The 17,585-nt window shown below is 50.2% G+C and overlaps 2 protein-coding genes across 2 annotated transcripts in view; both read right to left on the reverse strand.

Moving 5' to 3' along the window:
• Window positions 1-1,982, reverse strand: part of RAX (retina and anterior neural fold homeobox) — a 3,992-nt gene extending 2,010 nt beyond the window's left edge. The window contains exons 1-2 of the mRNA XM_004684020.1: window positions 1,694-1,982; window positions 1,122-1,378 (exon numbers count right to left, since the gene is read on the reverse strand). Coding sequence (XP_004684077.1) covers window positions 1,122-1,378; window positions 1,694-1,982 — 546 coding nt within the window. The remainder of the gene's footprint in view (window positions 1-1,121; window positions 1,379-1,693) is intronic.
• Window positions 1,983-11,720: 9,738 nt separating this feature from the next.
• The window catches only part of CPLX4 (complexin 4), a 14,805-nt gene continuing 8,940 nt past the window's right edge, over window positions 11,721-17,585 (reverse strand). Inside the window, exon 3 of the mRNA XM_004683939.1 lies at window positions 11,721-11,948. Coding sequence (XP_004683996.1) covers window positions 11,721-11,948 — 228 coding nt within the window. The remainder of the gene's footprint in view (window positions 11,949-17,585) is intronic.

Below are 17,585 nucleotides of genomic sequence, written 5' to 3' on the forward strand. Positions count from 1 at the left end.
AAGGAATGGGTGTCAGAGAAGCGTCCAGACTGAAGGCAGGTCCTGACTCTGGCCGGCCTCGCCTGTGCTCTGGAAGGCTTTGCCTCTCTTCCCTTGTATACGTTCCCTCTCCCTACTCATCCTCCCTCATCCTGCCTGAAAAGCAGGTGCTAAGATGTCCACCCCTCCAATTAAATCACTGCAGACCCTCTGCCCCAGGTTACAAAAAAAAAAAAAGACCCACCCTTTTTTCAAGCCATGACATTTTGCTATTTTGCTCTTGCTTTAAGCCTCCCAGCTAAGGAGAAAAGACAAAAGGCAAGTGTGTGCCCTGCCTTTAAGACGGGCTAAAAGCCCCCAATATCTGAGGATCCTCAGTTCCTGGAAATCTAATTCATTAGACACACACAAAGTACCATCTTAGTCCCACTGCCTTTCAGATGCTATTTGTTCCCAGTGTCTCCCTTTCAGGCCTCTGTAAACTCTCCCAATTTGGAAATTCTCCCAGATTTTTCACAGATGACTAGCAAATATTTAAAGCTTTCAAATATTTTAATGATCAGGGATTAAAGATAATTCAGCTTTAATTAAAGCAAAAACCCTTTTACAATAAAAAGAAAAGGCCTCTGCAGCCGCAGGAAGCTTGTTTGCAAGTGCCCCAGAAGCAAAAGTCAGTTTCTTAAACAAATCCATGAAAGTTTCAATGGTGAAGCGCCAGGCCCCTGGCTTTCAAGGTGGTGTGGCACAGCTAGTGACTTAGGTGGGGTTCAGGGGTCCCTCTCTTCCAGCAGTTGCCTACACTTCCTCTCTATCTCATGCCCGCCCTCCCAATCCTGCCTTCCAATAAGGAGCTGTCAGCCTTCCCATCCTGCCAGCCAGCCCCAATTCCTCTTCTTAGCTTAGAAGAGGGAGACCACCCAAAAGGGAGACTGTACTATAATAAACTGGAACAGACTGTCAGAGACGGGATGCATAGGGTACAGGGAAGATTCGCGAACCTCCTGTGGGGCACTGGGTGAGTCAAGGCGGGGAAGGCCAATGGGGAGGTGATGTATGTTTAGCCACGCCCGGGAAGCACAGGAGTTTTAGCTGCAACTTGGGCCTAAGGTTCTCCCACGGACAGACGGATCTGGGCGCTTTACCTGCACCCGGACTTCGGGGAGGTTGACCTTGCTGGCTAGCTCCTCACGGCTGTACACGTCGGGGTAGTGCGACTTCTCGAACGCGCGTTCCAGCTCGTGCAGCTGGTACGTCGTGAAGGTCGTGCGGTTCCGACGGTGCTTCTTCTTGGGCAGGTCTTCCTCCGACAGCTTTGAGTCGCCGGCGGTGGCCGGCCCGACAGGCAGCCCCGGGGTCAGCCGCGCCTCCCCAGGCTCCTTGAGGCAGTGGGGGCGAGAGACTGGGACGAGGAGACCTGGGCGGATCAGAGGCCATCGGTCCCCAGGACTAGCTCTGGGCCTACCCCGCCTACCCGTGGCCGCTGGCCAGCTCGATGAGCACTCAGAGATGGGTAGAGGAGGGGTGGGGGAGAAGGCCTCGAGGGACCCCAAGGGTTCTGTGAAGTTCCTGATAGGCACACATCCGTCAACCTCACGTCCACAAGTCTCAATAAAAGTTAAGGCTGACTTAGTATAAGTCAGGGCTTATATAAGCAGGGCTTATACTAAAATTGGGCTCCCTAAGAACCCCGGAGCGCCCGGGGGTGTTCCCTTACCTTCGAACTCCGGGGCTGGAGCCAAGGCGGGCGCGGGCGAGGGCTCAGCGCCTTCCTCAGGCGCCTTGGGGCAGGCGGCCCGAGCGCCCGGCTTCTTGTCCCGCTCCTTCGCGCCTCCGGCGTCCCGCTCCGCCCGGAAGGAGTCGAGGATCCCGTCGTCCTTGGTAAACCCCAGGATGGCTTCGATGCTGTGCAGACGCGAGGTGCCTCCGCCCGGGCTGCGGAGCAGGTGACTGGCGAGCGAAAAGCTGCCGTCCGCCATCGCGGGGGCGCAGCCCGGCAGGTGCATGGGGCGCGCAGGGAAGCGGGAGGGCGCGGCCTGAGCTCTCTGTAGCGCCGCCTGCTAGGGAGGCTGCGAGAAGTACCCAGTCGGTTCTTCCCGGGTATCGCCGTCCAACTCCGAGGGTCCGAACCCAGATTCAAGCTAGGCGGGTGACGCGGGCCTGGAAGCGCGCGCTTAGCGGTGGGCGAACGCTTGACCCGGAGCGGCCTGGCCCCTGCAGGAGCCGGAAGGTGGGAGCCCAGCTCGCTGCGGCTCGGGGCGCTGAAGACTGCAAGCCGGCCGGCCCCGGCTCCTCCCCTCCCGCCCGGACCTCGCCTCTCCCCTCGGCCCCTCCCCCCGTCGTGGGGCGGACCTTCCCCTCGCCGTGCCCAGGGGTCCTCGACCTGCCACCCCGCGCGCGCCAGCACTGAGAGCCTTCCATCCCCACTTCTCCACCCGCTCCCCTCACTCCTAGCACGCTCCGGGGCCGGACGTGGGGTGTTTGACAGACGTGGGCACCCGGGTCGGGGGTAAGGGCCGGCTCCCCGCGGTCGCGCCTCTAAGGGACCAACTCCTAGGTCGCACCTGCCTCCTGAGGCTTAGTGTTGTCCTTCCCAGAGCTCACCACCCCCATAGTCTTCCCGGCTCTGACTTGCTTCTGGCACAGGCTGGCTTCTTCCAGTCGGCTGAGCGCCTAGGACGAGGCTGGGGAAGACCCAGCAGGAGGCTTCCTGGTCCGACTGCTTTGGAAGCCATCGCTCATCCCCCGCAGGCACTCTGCTTTCGGACCCTTAGGCTGAAGTCCCGGACCTCCGGACTTTAACAACTGGAGCTTTAACAACTTCAGTGCCGCCCAGGAGGTGGTGGGGCCATCTGTGCCCGCTGGCCCGGCGACCTCCAGCGCCCCGCTGCTCAGCAGGAATCCAGGAGGCCCGGGGACAGCCGGGCCCAGGCCTCGCGGGAGACCCGGTAGCAGGTTCTTCACTCTCAAGCTGTCCTGCGGGAATCACCGTTTCCTCCCTCCTTCTCTCCGCCCCCCTCACCCCCACACCCCAGGCAATTCTCCAGGCCAACCCCAGGCTGGGGACCCACCTGCTTTCTGGGGAGAAGGCCCTGGGCCTGAAGGTTGAAGGCATTATCCGCTTGCATTTCTTCCTCCTTTGGGAACCACTCAAGATTTCCATGGCCCAGAGAGACTCACAGGCCGAGTGAAAAGATGGTTTTGATGGCTGTCGAGTTTATGCTGGTATTGTGCCTGGCACTGTGAGCTCTGGCATGTCTGAAATCTGATGCACCAGCCAGCCTACATGTCCACCGGAGCACCTTTTTAAAGCCTAACGACCTGCAGAAGCAACGTTCTTAAAATTTCTTTGCTGGTAGTGCGTGGCCTTCCACGCAGCTTCTTTCTCCCTGTGCTTTATTTAGTCCCGGCTGCATTCTGACCAGTGTTTATGAGTCCCTTCTGCGGGGGCAGCCCCGCATGGACACACTCCATCACAAAAGTTGGGAAGGCCAGGGCTGCTGGCCTGAAAGGGTTTCATGTCCAGCATGGAGACAAAGAACCAAAGCAAGCAAGCAAGACAGACGTTGGCCCCCACCACCTTTCAGCTTCCTTTAGAAGGACATTAACAAGGGCAGGTGTTTGTGTTGGAGAGGGTTATGTGGTTAACTCTCTGCCATGTGCAACCCGTAGGGTCATTCCACAAATGACTCTAGTTTTTATAAAATCAATAAACAGTGGAGTTGAAATAGTAAGCGTGGGGCCTCCCTGGTGATGCAAAGGGGTTAAGTCTCAGCACTGCGAAGTTATGAGCAAAGGTCCAGCCCTGGCCAGGGAGCTGACCCACATGCGCAGCAGACCTCTTCTGTCTTGCCAGCTGCTCCCCTCAGCAGTGTGTTTCAGTCCATCTACCTGTTTTGCTCCCCACTCTGTCTCTGGTGAATCCTCTCAGCCCCATCCCCACCTCTGGCCTGTACCTCCAATTCTTGTATGCATAAATAAATAAATCTTTAAAAATTTAAAAAAGAGAAATAGCAAGCATGTGAATTTGCAGTAAAAGGAAATTCAGTTCCTGACTTAAGTCAGAAAAAAATAATTTTAAGGGCAAGGGAAATTAACAAGGGTAGAGGTGCATTTATAGCTTTTTTTGGATTTAAGACCTTATACTTTTTAGAATCCTTCCATATACATCCCATGATCTGATCCTCACAAGTCTGTGAGGAAAAAAAAAAAAAAAACTTATACTGTGCTCAAGGGTTAGCAGGAAAGCTATCTTTGCCCCTATTTTACAAAGGGGGAAACAGGCTTAAAGTAATAGAGTTTTAAGTGGAGGGGTCAGGACTAGAACTCAGACCCCTGGGCTCCTTGTCCAGGGTTTACCTGCTGTAGCTCATTTGTAAGTATTATGGCTGAGTGGGATGTCCTTTTCTTTTCTTTTCTTCTCTTTTTTTTTAAAGATTTACTTTGTTATGCATACAGGAGCTGGGGTACAGGCCTGAGGTGCAGGGGGTGAGAGGATTTACCAGAGACAGAGTAGGGAGCAGAACAGGCGGATCTACTGAAATAGGCTGCTGAGCAGGGCAGCGGGTGAGGCAGGGAGAGGTCTGCTATGCCATGTGGCTCAGCTCCCTGGCCGGGGATCGAACCCACACTGGAGTGGTAGAGGCAGCTTAGCTGCCCTAGGAAATGAAGTCAGCATCGGTGGATAGTGGCCTGTGGACGTGGGCATCCAAAAGGACTGGCAACACCTCTGGACCTCCTGCTGCAGGTCAAGCCCACCCCCAGGGCCCTCCTCAAGCCCAAGAATAGTCCCTTCGCATGGCCTGGTCCCAGGGCCAGCTGCAGAGACCAAGTGGCTGGGTGCTGCTGGCCAGAGGGCAGCCCTAGAGATAATTAATTGCTATTTGGTCCTTCCCTTTTGACTGACATGCTTTTTATGTAAACTTCCCCAATATTAAATTGATCCTAGAATCACCGCTAAACAAAGATTGGCAGCGTTTTAAGCTCCTGTCCACACACTAAGGGGCTTATGGCCTTGTTTTCCAAAGTTAATTCCCTCTGGATCTTCCCGGTGCTCCCTAATAGGCCCAGGTGAGGTGAGCTTTTATTTACTGTTTATTTCAGAGTCTCGGGAGAAAAGCAGAAAGGGCTTCAGCAGCCACTGGCGAGGAACGCCAGGGAAACAGGGCTGAGCCGGACAAGGAGAGGTTGAAGCTTCCTTTGTGCAGGACACAAAGAGCTAGTCAAAACCATTGTGGGCGCAGTGGAGGGTACTCCAAGCAATCAGCCGGGGGTCATTGTTAGGGGCTAATCTACATGTGTATTTCCCAAGAACTCGATTAGGGAAGATGAATGGACCCGGCCATGTCCCTCATTCTTCTAGCACGAAGCTGCATTTTTCCAATAGCTACGCCAGCTCGCGATCAGCCCGTTTTCAGCAAAAGTAGGAGCCTGGCTTCTGAACTCCACCTCTGTTTCATTCATTAATTCATTAGGTAGATCAAAGAAAACTCCTCTGCCCAGCCCCCACTAGCGAGCCGACCTTAATCACAGCCAAAACCCCTTTAAACTTGGTGTGGTCGGGGAAACACGTCCACACATGAGGAGGAGAGTGGGGTGACTGGGTAATGGGGTGTGTCTTAAGAGTGGAAAGGGCCAGGTAGGAGAACAACTGAAGGTGGCAAGGAGATTTGAGGGGAAAGTGAGTAGGGACCAGCCAGTGGGAAGGAATCTCAACGGAACCCTCAGTTAGGTAAAGGTGAAATAGAAAGTAGCTCTCTTATCTTGGTTGCGTGCAGAAAGTTCCATTTCTGGAAGATTCTACGTGGACAGCTTCACCTACAACACTCTAAAGAGAAATGGGCATCTGTAGTGCGAGTTCCCTGTGCCCTGGATGGACAGGGATGAGGGTGCAAAGTGAGTCGAGGCCGTTTCAACCTCAGGTACTCACTTTGAAATGTGCTATTAGGCTTGAGTGGAAAATGTCTAAGGCCCTGCAGGGTCTCTCATCTCATAAAGTGTGCCAATCCAATTCGATTGTCTGCGTGTTACTGTCCCCATTAGCAGATGCGTTTGAATCCTGCAATGAGGACATCGCAGGGCCTCCTTCTCCCCCAGTTCACATTCAGTTCTGGTATTTTTAGTTCTAGTCAAAGAAATCACAACTCATATAATCACTGAACGCACACACACACACACACACACACACACAAGGACTGACGTTGAAAAGACTCAATTGTCCAGTTAAAATATAATAGACCCGAAGTTATTACTTACTGAATACGAACTCCATGCCAGCAGATGCGCGTTCAAGTACATACTGTACACGGATTACCTAATTTAATCCTCACAACCACCCTGTGAATTACTCAATATTTTATTTTCACTCTCGGATGATCTGAGATGCAGAGAGGTTACGTCACTTCCCCTAGGTTGTACAGTGGGTTTCAGATGGAGCTAGGACTTACACCCAGGTATTGATCCCCAAATCTAATGACTATGTGTACTCCCCCACCCAAGCCTCCATGGGGCTCTGGCATAAGTGCTCTGTGCTCCCCCATGGCTGTAAGAGAATCAGCAGTAACGTTTCCTTTGAGAATGAAAGGAAAAACATAATATAGGAACAATACGGTTCAGTGTTTGAATGATATGGGATTGAAAAAGGTAAAATGGTTAATGGATAAAGTATTTGGTCAAATATAATGATACCAAATCTGCTTTTAAAAAAAGAATGACATAGGATGATAGCACATTTGTGAATCTCTATGTCTGCATCATATATGGTGATCTAAATGGCTATCGCCATACAAATTTAAAAAAGCACACCCAATATCAAATTCTGTAAATAGCAAGGCTATCTTTTCAAAATTACAGAATAAAAGAAGTTATTATGTGTTCAATATTTTTTTCACTTGCCTTTAGACAAAATAAAAAGTAATTATTGAGTGGTAATTCCATTTCCCAGGCTTCCCTATAAAGTTTAGGGAATTCTGCCTCTGCTCCCTGATTTCTAATGCATTCTCAGAGGTTTGTGAACAAAATATATGTATATATACATTAGCAATGTTTAATAAAAGAGGAGCAGGCATTGAACCACAGAGTCAGGTTCAATTTTGAAGTTATAAATGTCACTATGCAATATTTTGGGGAACAGTCACTTAAAACTAGTCTCCAATTCGGGCTCTCCTTGGTGGTACAACAGGGTAAAGCACTGCATTATAAGGCTCTGAGAAGCCACTGCAGCAGGAGTTCAATCCCCCGCCAGGGAGCTGACCCACATAGCACAGCAGACCTCTCCTATCTTGCCTCTTGCTCCCCTCAGCAGTGGATTTCAGTACATCTGCCTGTTCTGCTCCCACAGTCTCTGGTGAATTCTCTCACCCACAACACCTCTGGCCTGTACCCCAGGTCTGTAAGCATAAATAAATCTTTTTTTTATAAAAAATCTAGTCTCTGCTTCACCTCTCTGCTCTTTCATAAGATTGAATGTGTAAGGGTTAGAGAGGAAATTTGTGGGGTTATCTTGTCTGCTGTCTCCTTTCTAGCGCCCTGTTTTCTTTTTTAGAGGCAGAAGAGTGGGCCCAGAGAAATTAAATGGTTTCCCTGAGACGAGACACACCCTCCATGGTGAGGCCAATCTCCTCCTCCCAGACCCCACTGGGTACTGTGACTGAGCACACTGGGCTCTCGGAACCCCCCCTGGGGTGGTCCCAGAGGAGTGTGTTCATTGTACAAACACAGGGAAGCTACTGCTCACACTAGTGATTATTTGCCAAACCAACGACCAGGGTTCTGAGCTTGCTGCTGACACTGATGCAAACACAAGTAGCTTCTGCAAGAGAAAATATTCCTGCTGGCCATCGATTTGTGAAGCATTTTGGCAAACAACTGAAACTACCCACTAGTATGCTGGAGTCAACTCTCCTTGGCTTGGGAGAGCGAACGATGGGTATCTCTTCCCACTTGGGTCTCAGTGACCTCACATGAGACGTCTGAAATCAGCCATTGTGGTAGGATTTTCACCATGAAAATTGGCAAACAATTAATTAGATTAGAGAGAAAAGAAATTGGCCGGCACTTGTACTGCTCTTACTTCATTAAATCAGAAAAAACTACTAATACAATGAAAATATGATCTATTGGGTAAGAGAGGTCCACCTCTCCCCCCAAATAGAACATTCACAGCATTATTTCAGGATGTGTGAATAAAAGAGGGAAACTTGGGTGTCTGCCAAAGAACTAGGCTTTGTTGGGTTGTTGGAAGCAAAGCTATATTAAGATAATTCCTCTTTACTTGTTTTCTAATTAAACTAATTGAATTCAGAGTGTCTAGGGGAAGCACAAGAGACATTTATCTCAAGGGGATGATGGTCCCGAAGCCCATCAATCCTCTTAGAGAGCTAAGAAGGCAAATCCAGGGATGCCCCTTTGCAGCAGCCTTCACCCCTCCCCCCCATCCTGCCCTGTGAGTTCACCACTCTAGAATTCTTCCCTTTTCTTTTTGAAAGGACATGCATAATTCTCCATCCTCAGTTCATCTTCACAGCACCTATGGAGTCAATTTGTTATATTTCTTTCCAAATCGAGTCAATTGGCTCAACTTCTGGAATATTTCCCTGCGGACTCCATCTTCATCAACGTTGCACTGTAGGCTACTCTTTTATTTGCTTGGACTGAATTAGCCTTCTCACTGCTGTCCTTCCTGCTCCTGCCCTGCAATTCCCTCTCAGCAGCCAGATAAGCATTCAGAGATGTAAATCAGATCATGTCCCTGCTCCATAAAACCAGCCAAAGACTTTACTGTTATACAGAATAAGATCCAAGCTCCTTCGTTCTGTAACACATAATCCCTTCTGTTTCTCAATCAGCCTCATTCAACACTTCTGGCCACCCTCACACAGCCCCAAATTGCTCCAGAAGCCACAGCCACACTGATCTTTACTCTTCCTGAACTCCTCCAGGCCCCTTCCTACCGCAGGACCTTTGCATGGACTATTCTCACTCCCTCAAGTGTTCACATTGTCTTTCTTGTCATCTTATTTTTTCCATGGCACCTTCCACACCCTCCCCCAGAAATGATCATAACTCTATTTGTTTGCTTGTTATTGTTTCTCTCATTCAAATCTAAGCTTCATGAGAAAGGCATCTCACCTCTGGGTCCCTTGCACCCAGAATATCTGCTGAGTATAATGAGTAACCGTGAGGGATTCTATTTTACAAACGAGTAAACAGATTAAGTAACTTGTCTAATTTCACACTATTATTAATTAGGGCGAGTATATATTTTTTCATGTCTTTATAATCTATTATCTAGAATTTTGCATAAGTGTTGTTTCAGATATTTGAAAAATGTCAAACTTCTTTGCTCTCCTTCCCAAATAGCTCACAAAAATCATTTGATCACTTCCAAAAGGATATTCCGTTCACGCCAGTCTTGTTTCCTTCACCGCCTTTGATGTGAGTGTTCGGCTGAAGCAGCCCGTGGCCTGTACTGCCACGGGGTTCAGGGCCACAGTAGGTTCTCCTGCATGGGTACACCCTCTTAGGAAGGCACTGTCCCCCCAAAGTGGCTCCAGTCACTCTGGTGCAAACTGGAAGCTTCAGTTTACTTTTATAGTTGACTGTAGTTTTATGCATACTTGTTTGTCAATTTTTATTGGACTTTCTCCTCTGACCCGTTAAACCCTAAAAGTGCTGATCTTATATATTCTGACCAATCTAATTAGCCCCTTGAAACACCAGATGCTTTCAAGCAGGTTTTCAAGGTGCTCCCAGGTGTGTCTCCATTCAAATGTCAGGAGCTTGTCCTGTCATGAATTCAAGGGATGAACGGGAAAGCTATACAACTTGGAATCCTGTGGGGATTCCGAAATGACTCCACAAGCCAACAGCACTGGTGCATTCCTGCTGGTGTTAGAACTTTAGCAGTTACATAGCATGTGAGAAGAAGCTCTCCAGTTTGAGGATGAAATGGTGACGATATATCGTCATCCGAAGATAGCAATGCATGAAGGATAAGGAGACTAAACTTGTTTTACATGCGAATTTGTTACACGTGGATTTCGGCTTCTGGCTAGCTTTGAAATTTAACCCAAATTAAGGGTTTTTTCAAAATACAAAAATATCCAAGTTTTCCAAATATGAATTAAACTTGTATGGCACCAAACTTTGTCACATGTACTAGGGGTACATGTTGTAGCTTCCCAAAATGCTACTTGTAGTGTAGACAAAACCCTAAGGAGGAGCCAGCAATTCTACTTCTGGGTGGAATTCCACTCACAAAGAATTCGAAGACCAGTGTGGCTGTGGCTTCTGGAGCAACTTGGGGCTGTGTGAGGGTGGCCAGAAGTGTTGAATGAGGCTGATTGAGAAACAGGAGGGATTATGTGTTACAGAACGAAGGAGCTTGGATCTTATTCTGTATAACAGTAAAGTCTTTGGCTGGTTTTATGGAGCAGGGACATGATCTGATTTACATCTCTGAATGCTTATCTGGCTGAGTGGGTACTGCAGGGTAGAACTTAAACACGTATTTGAGGACAGCCAATGAGAGGGGAAAGAGGTGGGAGGAGGGAGAGAGAGCTTAATGTTCACTACCCACCTCCTACCATCAAGGTGAGAGGCTATAACGCTGAGTGAGAAGCCGTGATCACTCCCCAACTCCCCTCCTTCCACTTTCGCCCCCTCCCCCAGCTCAGGCCTCCTGTCCGTTCATCTGTGAACTATGATGGGCGTGCCCAGGACCTGGGAAGTCTGTCCACTGCCTCTGTTCCCTCCCTGCTGCTGTCCTTGGTCCATCTGTTCAAGTGCCAGACTTGAGGCGCCTCATGAGCCGTGCCCGAGCCTGGCTGTGAGGGGAGGCGTGTTGTTATTTGCCCTTGAACTGTAGCCTGGGTCTGGGCGGGCACCCAGATAGTCATATTGACCTGGGATCTGGACTGGTACTGATGGTAGGAGAGGGGAGACCTTCTTCTCCAAGGTAGGAGTCAGAGGGGAAATGCCATTTACCTCTGCTTCTCCTTTGCTGTCCAGAAGATCTTCGAGCACATCCATGTTCTGCAGCGTGCACAGCTGAGCGTTCACGCTCACTATGCTTCTAGCCAAAGCACAGTATGTTTCCTGCTGCTGGGGGCTCGCTAATGTCTACCAGGGACATCTAGAACAATCAAGCTTCTGTCTACCTATTGATAGCGAGCTTGGTCGTCGTGGTCTTTCTGTGTTCGCGATTATTTTTTTTTTAAAGATTTATTTATTTGTGCATATACAGAACTGGGATACAAGCCAGAGATGCAGAGGCGGTGAGAGGATTCACCAGAGACAGAGTAGGGAGCAGAACAGGCAGACTGACTAAGTCCATTGCTGAGGGGAGCAGTGGGTGGGTCAAGAGAGGTCTGCTGCGCTATGAGGGTCACCTCGGGGGTGGGGATTGAACTCATGATGAAATGACTTTAGCTTCTTAGTGTTGTGCTTTAATCCGCTGCACCACCAGGGAAGGCCCTATTTTCTTTTAAAGATTTATTCACTTATGCACACAAAAACTGAGGTATGGGCCAGAGGTGAGAGGATTCACCAGAGACAGAGTGGGGAGCAGAACAGGCTGATCTACTGAGATACTGGAGCTCCACAGTGCTGCGCTCCAACCACTTAGGCCACAAGGGAGGGCTCCTGTGTTCACTTTGTTAAAGTCTAGCCTGCTGATGGTGGCCACAGGACAGTGGTCACCTCCACTGAGACCCGGTCCCCGCCTCCGGCCTGTCTACCTGCCTTCACATCACGGTGCACTTCTGCTCCGCTGACTGCTTGATTTCTGTGAAGGTGGCCTGGGCCTTTTCTTTGATGGTATCTAAGTCCATGTTCTGAAGATTCTGTAACTGCCCGAGAATGGAATCCTTATCTTCTTCCTCTTCTTGATCTTCATCCACCATTTTCCGGAGGTCTTCAGGCAAATCCACATCACCTCCGGCCATCTGGATCTGGTTCTCGTCCATTTCACTCTGGTGGGGAAACACGAGCAGACAGAGATCAATGGACTCTTCCAAGACATGCAAACAGCCATCTTGCAAACAGCCATCTTAAAAGCAGCAGGAAAACACAGGCCTGTTGAAGATGAAGGAATCGGCTGGCGTGCTTGGCTGTCTCGCTGCGCAACCAGGGCCAGAGGCAGAGGCTGGCAGTTTGAGATGCTGCTATTTTAAATCAGAGCAGAGACCCACATGTGTGCAAATTAGCAGACTACAGGATCCAACAGCCCTTGCATCTCCCTCTCGAGGTGATGCTGTTCCCCCTTCCAGTAGAGTGGAGGGGGAGACACTCCAGGGGCTGCTTAGGCGATTGTTCTTAGCTTTGGACCTAGAAAAGTGCAGGAATGCTCGCCAGGTGACACGTAAACTACTTTCCATCTTTGAGTGGCTCTCCTGATGCTTGTCTAGTTCTGAGGCTCCAAGTCTCCTTCCTTCTCCAGCTGATGTTTCATGAGGCTGCAGCCACACCCCGGGCTCCCTTCTTTTCGTGGGTTCTCTGGGCAGAGTGGCAGCCAGCGTGGCCCTGGAAACAACATCTGGAGGAGGCCAGACATGGAGGCTGGGTCCTCTCCCTGAAGCCCTTCCAGGAGGGCACCCGCCCTCACTGCCCAGGTGACCAGGTAGGGGAGCCTCTCTCCACACTTGGCTATTTCTTGGCTCTCAAAGTGCTTAACGGATTAATTAGTTCCTCATCAAATTGTTGTGGGATTAATTAGTTAGTTAATCCCCAGGGACTCCCAGCCAATCTTCCATTTCTCTATTTTTTATTTGTCTGCCTTCAGGATCCATCCTCCCCTGGACATGCTGCAGGGGGTGGACAAGCGTGACTTCAGCCCAGCTCTCGTCAGTACAGGACAGCTACCCTCACTGATGCACCCCGAATGAAGTGTAGGCGATTTGAAAAGGCAGGAGTTCTGGGGAGTGCTGGCACTTCCCCCCTCTCCAGCCCCTCTGGTTGGTTTGAGCTCTGTGGCCGTCACAAGGTTTGAACCTGGACAGAGCAGCTGCTGGGGGTTGGGGGGACAGGTAGTTGGGTGGGCAAAGGGGTGTGAGCCAGCTGCCTTGGACATGGCTATCACGGCTGTGCTCTCTCCTCTGCAGCACACCTCAACCAGCTGCCCCCGGAGATGCTTTGGGGTGACTTCCTCCTCCAAGGAGGACCTCAGTGAGGACTATTGCACCTTCATTCTTGAATAGAGAAGGGAGAGCCACGGAGTTCTACTTTGTTTCACAGCTCACAGAGGGACTCATGATCATCGCAATGGCTACCAGGTTTTTCTCAAAGTAGGGTTCCTAGGCATCTCCCCAAAACCTGTAAGAAACACATTCTTGGGACTCACATGCTGATTCAGAAGTCCTAGAGGTGGGACCAGAAATCTGTGATTTAACAAGTCTTCAAAGTGATTCCAGTGCTTGTTAAAGTTTAAGAGCTTCTGCTCCACAATTCTAGAAGACAAGGGCTGTAACTTCCTCAACAGTGAGCCTCAGTGCCCAGGGAGTGTCTGGCCTGTAGACGTAGACAATAAGTGTTCACTGAATGCGCCAGGGAGCCATCAGCAGGGACCACAGCAACCTTAATACTAGAAGTACAGATCCTTGTCGCATGAAAAGCTCTATTTTCACAGCTGCTGATTTATCTGTCTTTTCATCGGGGCAGCACGTGTAGAGGTCAAATGCTGGCTTGAGAATCAGATTGTCTGAGCATGAAAGTTACCTCCATGCTTAGGCTGTGTGACGTTGGACACATTACACAGCCTCTCTGAACTGTATTACTTGTAAATTGAGGTTATATTGTTTGTCTTATAGTTTAGGATTAGACAATTGAATTATTTGGAGTTTATTAAGCACGTCACAGTTATTCAAAAACAGAATAACCCTCAGAGGCAGCTGGCGGATATGTACTGGAGACGTGTGTCTCCTGCCTGGGAATAATCAGCCTCATCAGAAGACCTTCTCTCTTTGCACTTGACCTCTGACCTCACAATGGCCCCTCGCCATATGTATAGATATTGCAATAATCCTGATGGAGATGCTATACGTGTCAGCATTGGAGATGTATGAACTGATGGTAGAGAGGAGGGGTGTGGAGCTAGAATGATTCATTTTAAATTGAAAGACACTTTATAACAAAAGACTTGCAAAAGGCAAGGACTGATTAAAACCTGTGCAGAGAGGCCCTGCCCAAATCAAAATTAATGGTATAAGCAGAGGCATCAGATGCCTGTGGACTCCTTCCTGCAGTCCTGAAGCCTCTCCGAGGTTTGGGGAGCCGCCGGGGGCTCTTGCTCTGGGAAGTGGCAGCTTCCTCCCTGCAGATGACAGATTCTAGGACCCTCCAGTCTGGGTCCCACCCATTCTGCATGGTCAGTCTCCCGAACCTTACATGTCTCCCCTTTTTTCTGCCCTTTGAATTGTATGCCAGCGTTATTGTAATGTGGCTTCTCTCCAGTAGATTCATACTGTGATATTGCACTTGGCGGCAGCTTGGGTCATAAGGGAAACCTTCCCATTTCATGGGAGTGAGCCTTCTAGAGATCCCAAGCCTGATAAAACAGCCCTACTTTTCTCACAAGCTGGTCCTTTTGGTATTAGGTCCTCAGTTCTGGGTTCTTCTTAGAGGCCATGTTTCCTGACCCGTCAGGCCCTCCCTAGTATTTGTGGGCCCTGAAGTGTGAGTACCCTCTTTACCCCGCCCCCCCATTCCAGCTCGAGCAGGGGCCCTGTGTGTGGCGAGAGGGGGGTGGTGGTGGAAATGGGGGGTCAGTGCCTGTGGGAGTTAGGCCAGTGGCTCAGGGCACCTTAGGAGGACAAAGCTGGCACAGAGGCCTGGTTAGTTACCAGAGTGCATTTAAGCAGGGGAATCAGGAGGTCCTGACAGCCAGAACGTGGCTTAAATTAAGAGGTTAAATCTTGCCTGGCCATTTTCAGGCCGTGTGACCTCGGGAGGTCCCTTCCCTTCTCGGGCAGGCCTGCTGTCTGGGAAGGAGCAGCGTATATACCCACCTTGTAAGGGACAGTGTGCGATGAGGTGAGAACATGGTCGCAGCCACAGGCCCTTCCTTCCCAGCCCCCTCAGGACATTCAACGGTGTGGGGAGAAAGAGCTGAACCGGCGTGGGGGTGTGGGACAGGGAGAAGGAAGACGGGCCTCCAGGGGCCTCCTGGCCTCGCCACCAAAACAGGTGCTCAGAGGAAGGGGGCTCAGTGTCTCGGACCCCACTGGGCAGCCCCAGCACTCCCTGCCTGGTGGAGGCTGGCCAAGGGGTGCAGGGCTGTGTCTGTTTTTAAGAGGACGATTTTAAATTCAACTCCAATGGGGCTGTTGGTGTAACATGTTGAAAGTCTGTTCTTTGATAGATTTTCTTCTGTCTTCATGTTTATTCAACACAAACGATGCCCTTAATACAGCAGACAAACACCAGGTGTAACTAAATCATATAGCTCAGCAGGGGCTCGGCATTATTCTTCACGACTAACCCAGATTGACAACTCTCTTAATAGGATTAGGGCTCGCTGTGGAACTGTTTTCTCTTATTAATTTGGCTTGACTTACATATGCATTTTGAATTGGCTTGGGAGAGAGGCGTGCTTGTTTCTTGAAGTAATTCGATGGCATTATTTAAAACACGATTTCCTCTAATGAAGAAGCAGACCTCTCAGTCATGATGTAAAGTCACCTCTGTATTTCATACAAAATTTTAGGGTTATATCCAGACTTGTTTTTTTCACGAAACTTTAGTTGAATATAATTCTTGTGACAGATAAATGCCTTCTGTTGTTTTGGATATTTTATTTTTGAGGTGCAGGATTTTCCCAATAATGTCAATCATTTGACAAACCTTGAGTGTGTGTGTGTGTGCATTTGCTCAATTCCCACATGACAAGCAGCACACAAGGCTGAGGACAGAGATGAGAAAGCCAGCCCTCTCCGTGAGAAGTGCACAGGGTGGTGGGTGTGAGCCTTCCCACGGAGACAATGTAAGAAGCCAGCATTCAGGCTTTATGGGAGCCTGAAGAGGGTGGCCCAACCCAATCTTTGGTGGGCCGAGCAATCCACAGAATGTTCTAGAAGAAGTGATCTGAGCTAAAGTCTTACAGGAACGAAAGGAGCACAGAAACAGCGTGTATGGCACAAACCAGGATCGATGAACAGTCTAGGCAGCGAATGGGAGCAGGAAAGACTGGAAAATGGAGCCTTATATCATGGCGTCCTGGCTGGGGGTGAGAATATTGTTCTCAAAAGTCATGATACGCTTTTTTTTTTTTAAAGATTTATTTATTTATTCATACAGAACTGGGGTACAGGCCAGAGGCTCAGGGGCGGTGAGAGGCTTCACCAGAGACAGAGTGGGGAGCAGAACAGGCAGATCGACGAAGTACACTGCTGAGGGAAGCAGCGGGCGGGTCAGGAGAGGTCTGGCTCGCCATGTGGTCTCCTCCGGGGCAGGCGGGAATCGAACTCATGCGGAAGTGGCTTCAGATTCTCAGTGCTGTGCTTTAACCCGCTGCGCCACCAGGGAGGGCCATGATACGCTTTTTAATTTTTTTTAAAAAAATAAACGAGGGAGGAACAAGACCAGGTATACATTTGGGAAATCTCCCTTTTGAGAGCAGACAAAGTGGGAAAAGCTCTGTAAGAGCTAGAGCAGTAACGGGTGAGCGCTGTGAAGCCTATGGTTGGGGAAGGTTGAGAATTAGAGGTGACTCGGGGACTCCCAGTGTGCGACCATGGGAGGGGGGACGGGGCGAGAGTGACTTTGGTTGCTGGCATGGGGGACGTATCCCAGGGTAAGGCCTACAGGAGCAGCAGGTTTGGGGGACGCTGAGTGATACAGCCAGGGTATGAGCCTCTCCTCGAAGGTGCTCGCGCAGCGGACCCAGCCCTGAAATGGAGGCAGGAGGAGTGGACTAGGGGGACAGATTCAGGCGCTGCTGAAAGCAAAGTGAGGTGCACCCACGGCAAACGTGGGGACTTGACTGGGGAAAAGAACAGACTGAGGAGACACCTGCTGTAGGACAAGGCTGGAGGCAGGCAGGGTGACCCGCGAAGCAGAGAGGCAGAGTTGGAGGAGAATGAGAACCAAGCTGTTGTCTGGGAGCAGAGGAAGAGGCCGTCTAGATGAAGAACCCCCAAAGAGGCCGTCTAGATGAAGAACCCCCAAAGAAAGTCATGAAGCCCGGCTCTGCGCTGAGACAGCCCGGGGCATCACGGGCCTCAGCGGTTTAGGGAAGAGTCTTGGGAATGCCTGTTCACACCCAAAGTGCTATTTGTTGTTGTGGAGATGCTGTCTTTATAAAGGAGGCCAGTCAGAGGAAGACCTGAAGACGCCTGGTGGGGAGTCACTGGGGGAGCCAGCGCCAAATCTGTGGGAGCGCAGGGATGGCGCCCGCCCGGGACGTCCTCCAGCTTCCTGTAATTTGAAAACGGAAGAAAACCAGAGAGTGGACACAGGTCTGTGAGCACTGCAGTGATGGATGTGTCACCCTGTGGACAGCAGGTGCTGCGAATTCACGACTGCCCTTGCAAGTGTCACCCAGGGCCCTCCCTGGTGGCGCAACGGATTAAAGCGCAGCATGATGAAGCTCTCCGGAGCCACTGCAGCACGAGTTC

The sequence above is a fragment of the Condylura cristata genome, unplaced genomic scaffold, assembly GCF_000260355.1.
Source record: "Condylura cristata isolate star-nosed mole 26May11 unplaced genomic scaffold, ConCri1.0 scaffold00016, whole genome shotgun sequence".
Lineage (NCBI taxonomy): Eukaryota > Metazoa > Chordata > Mammalia > Eulipotyphla > Talpidae > Condylura > Condylura cristata.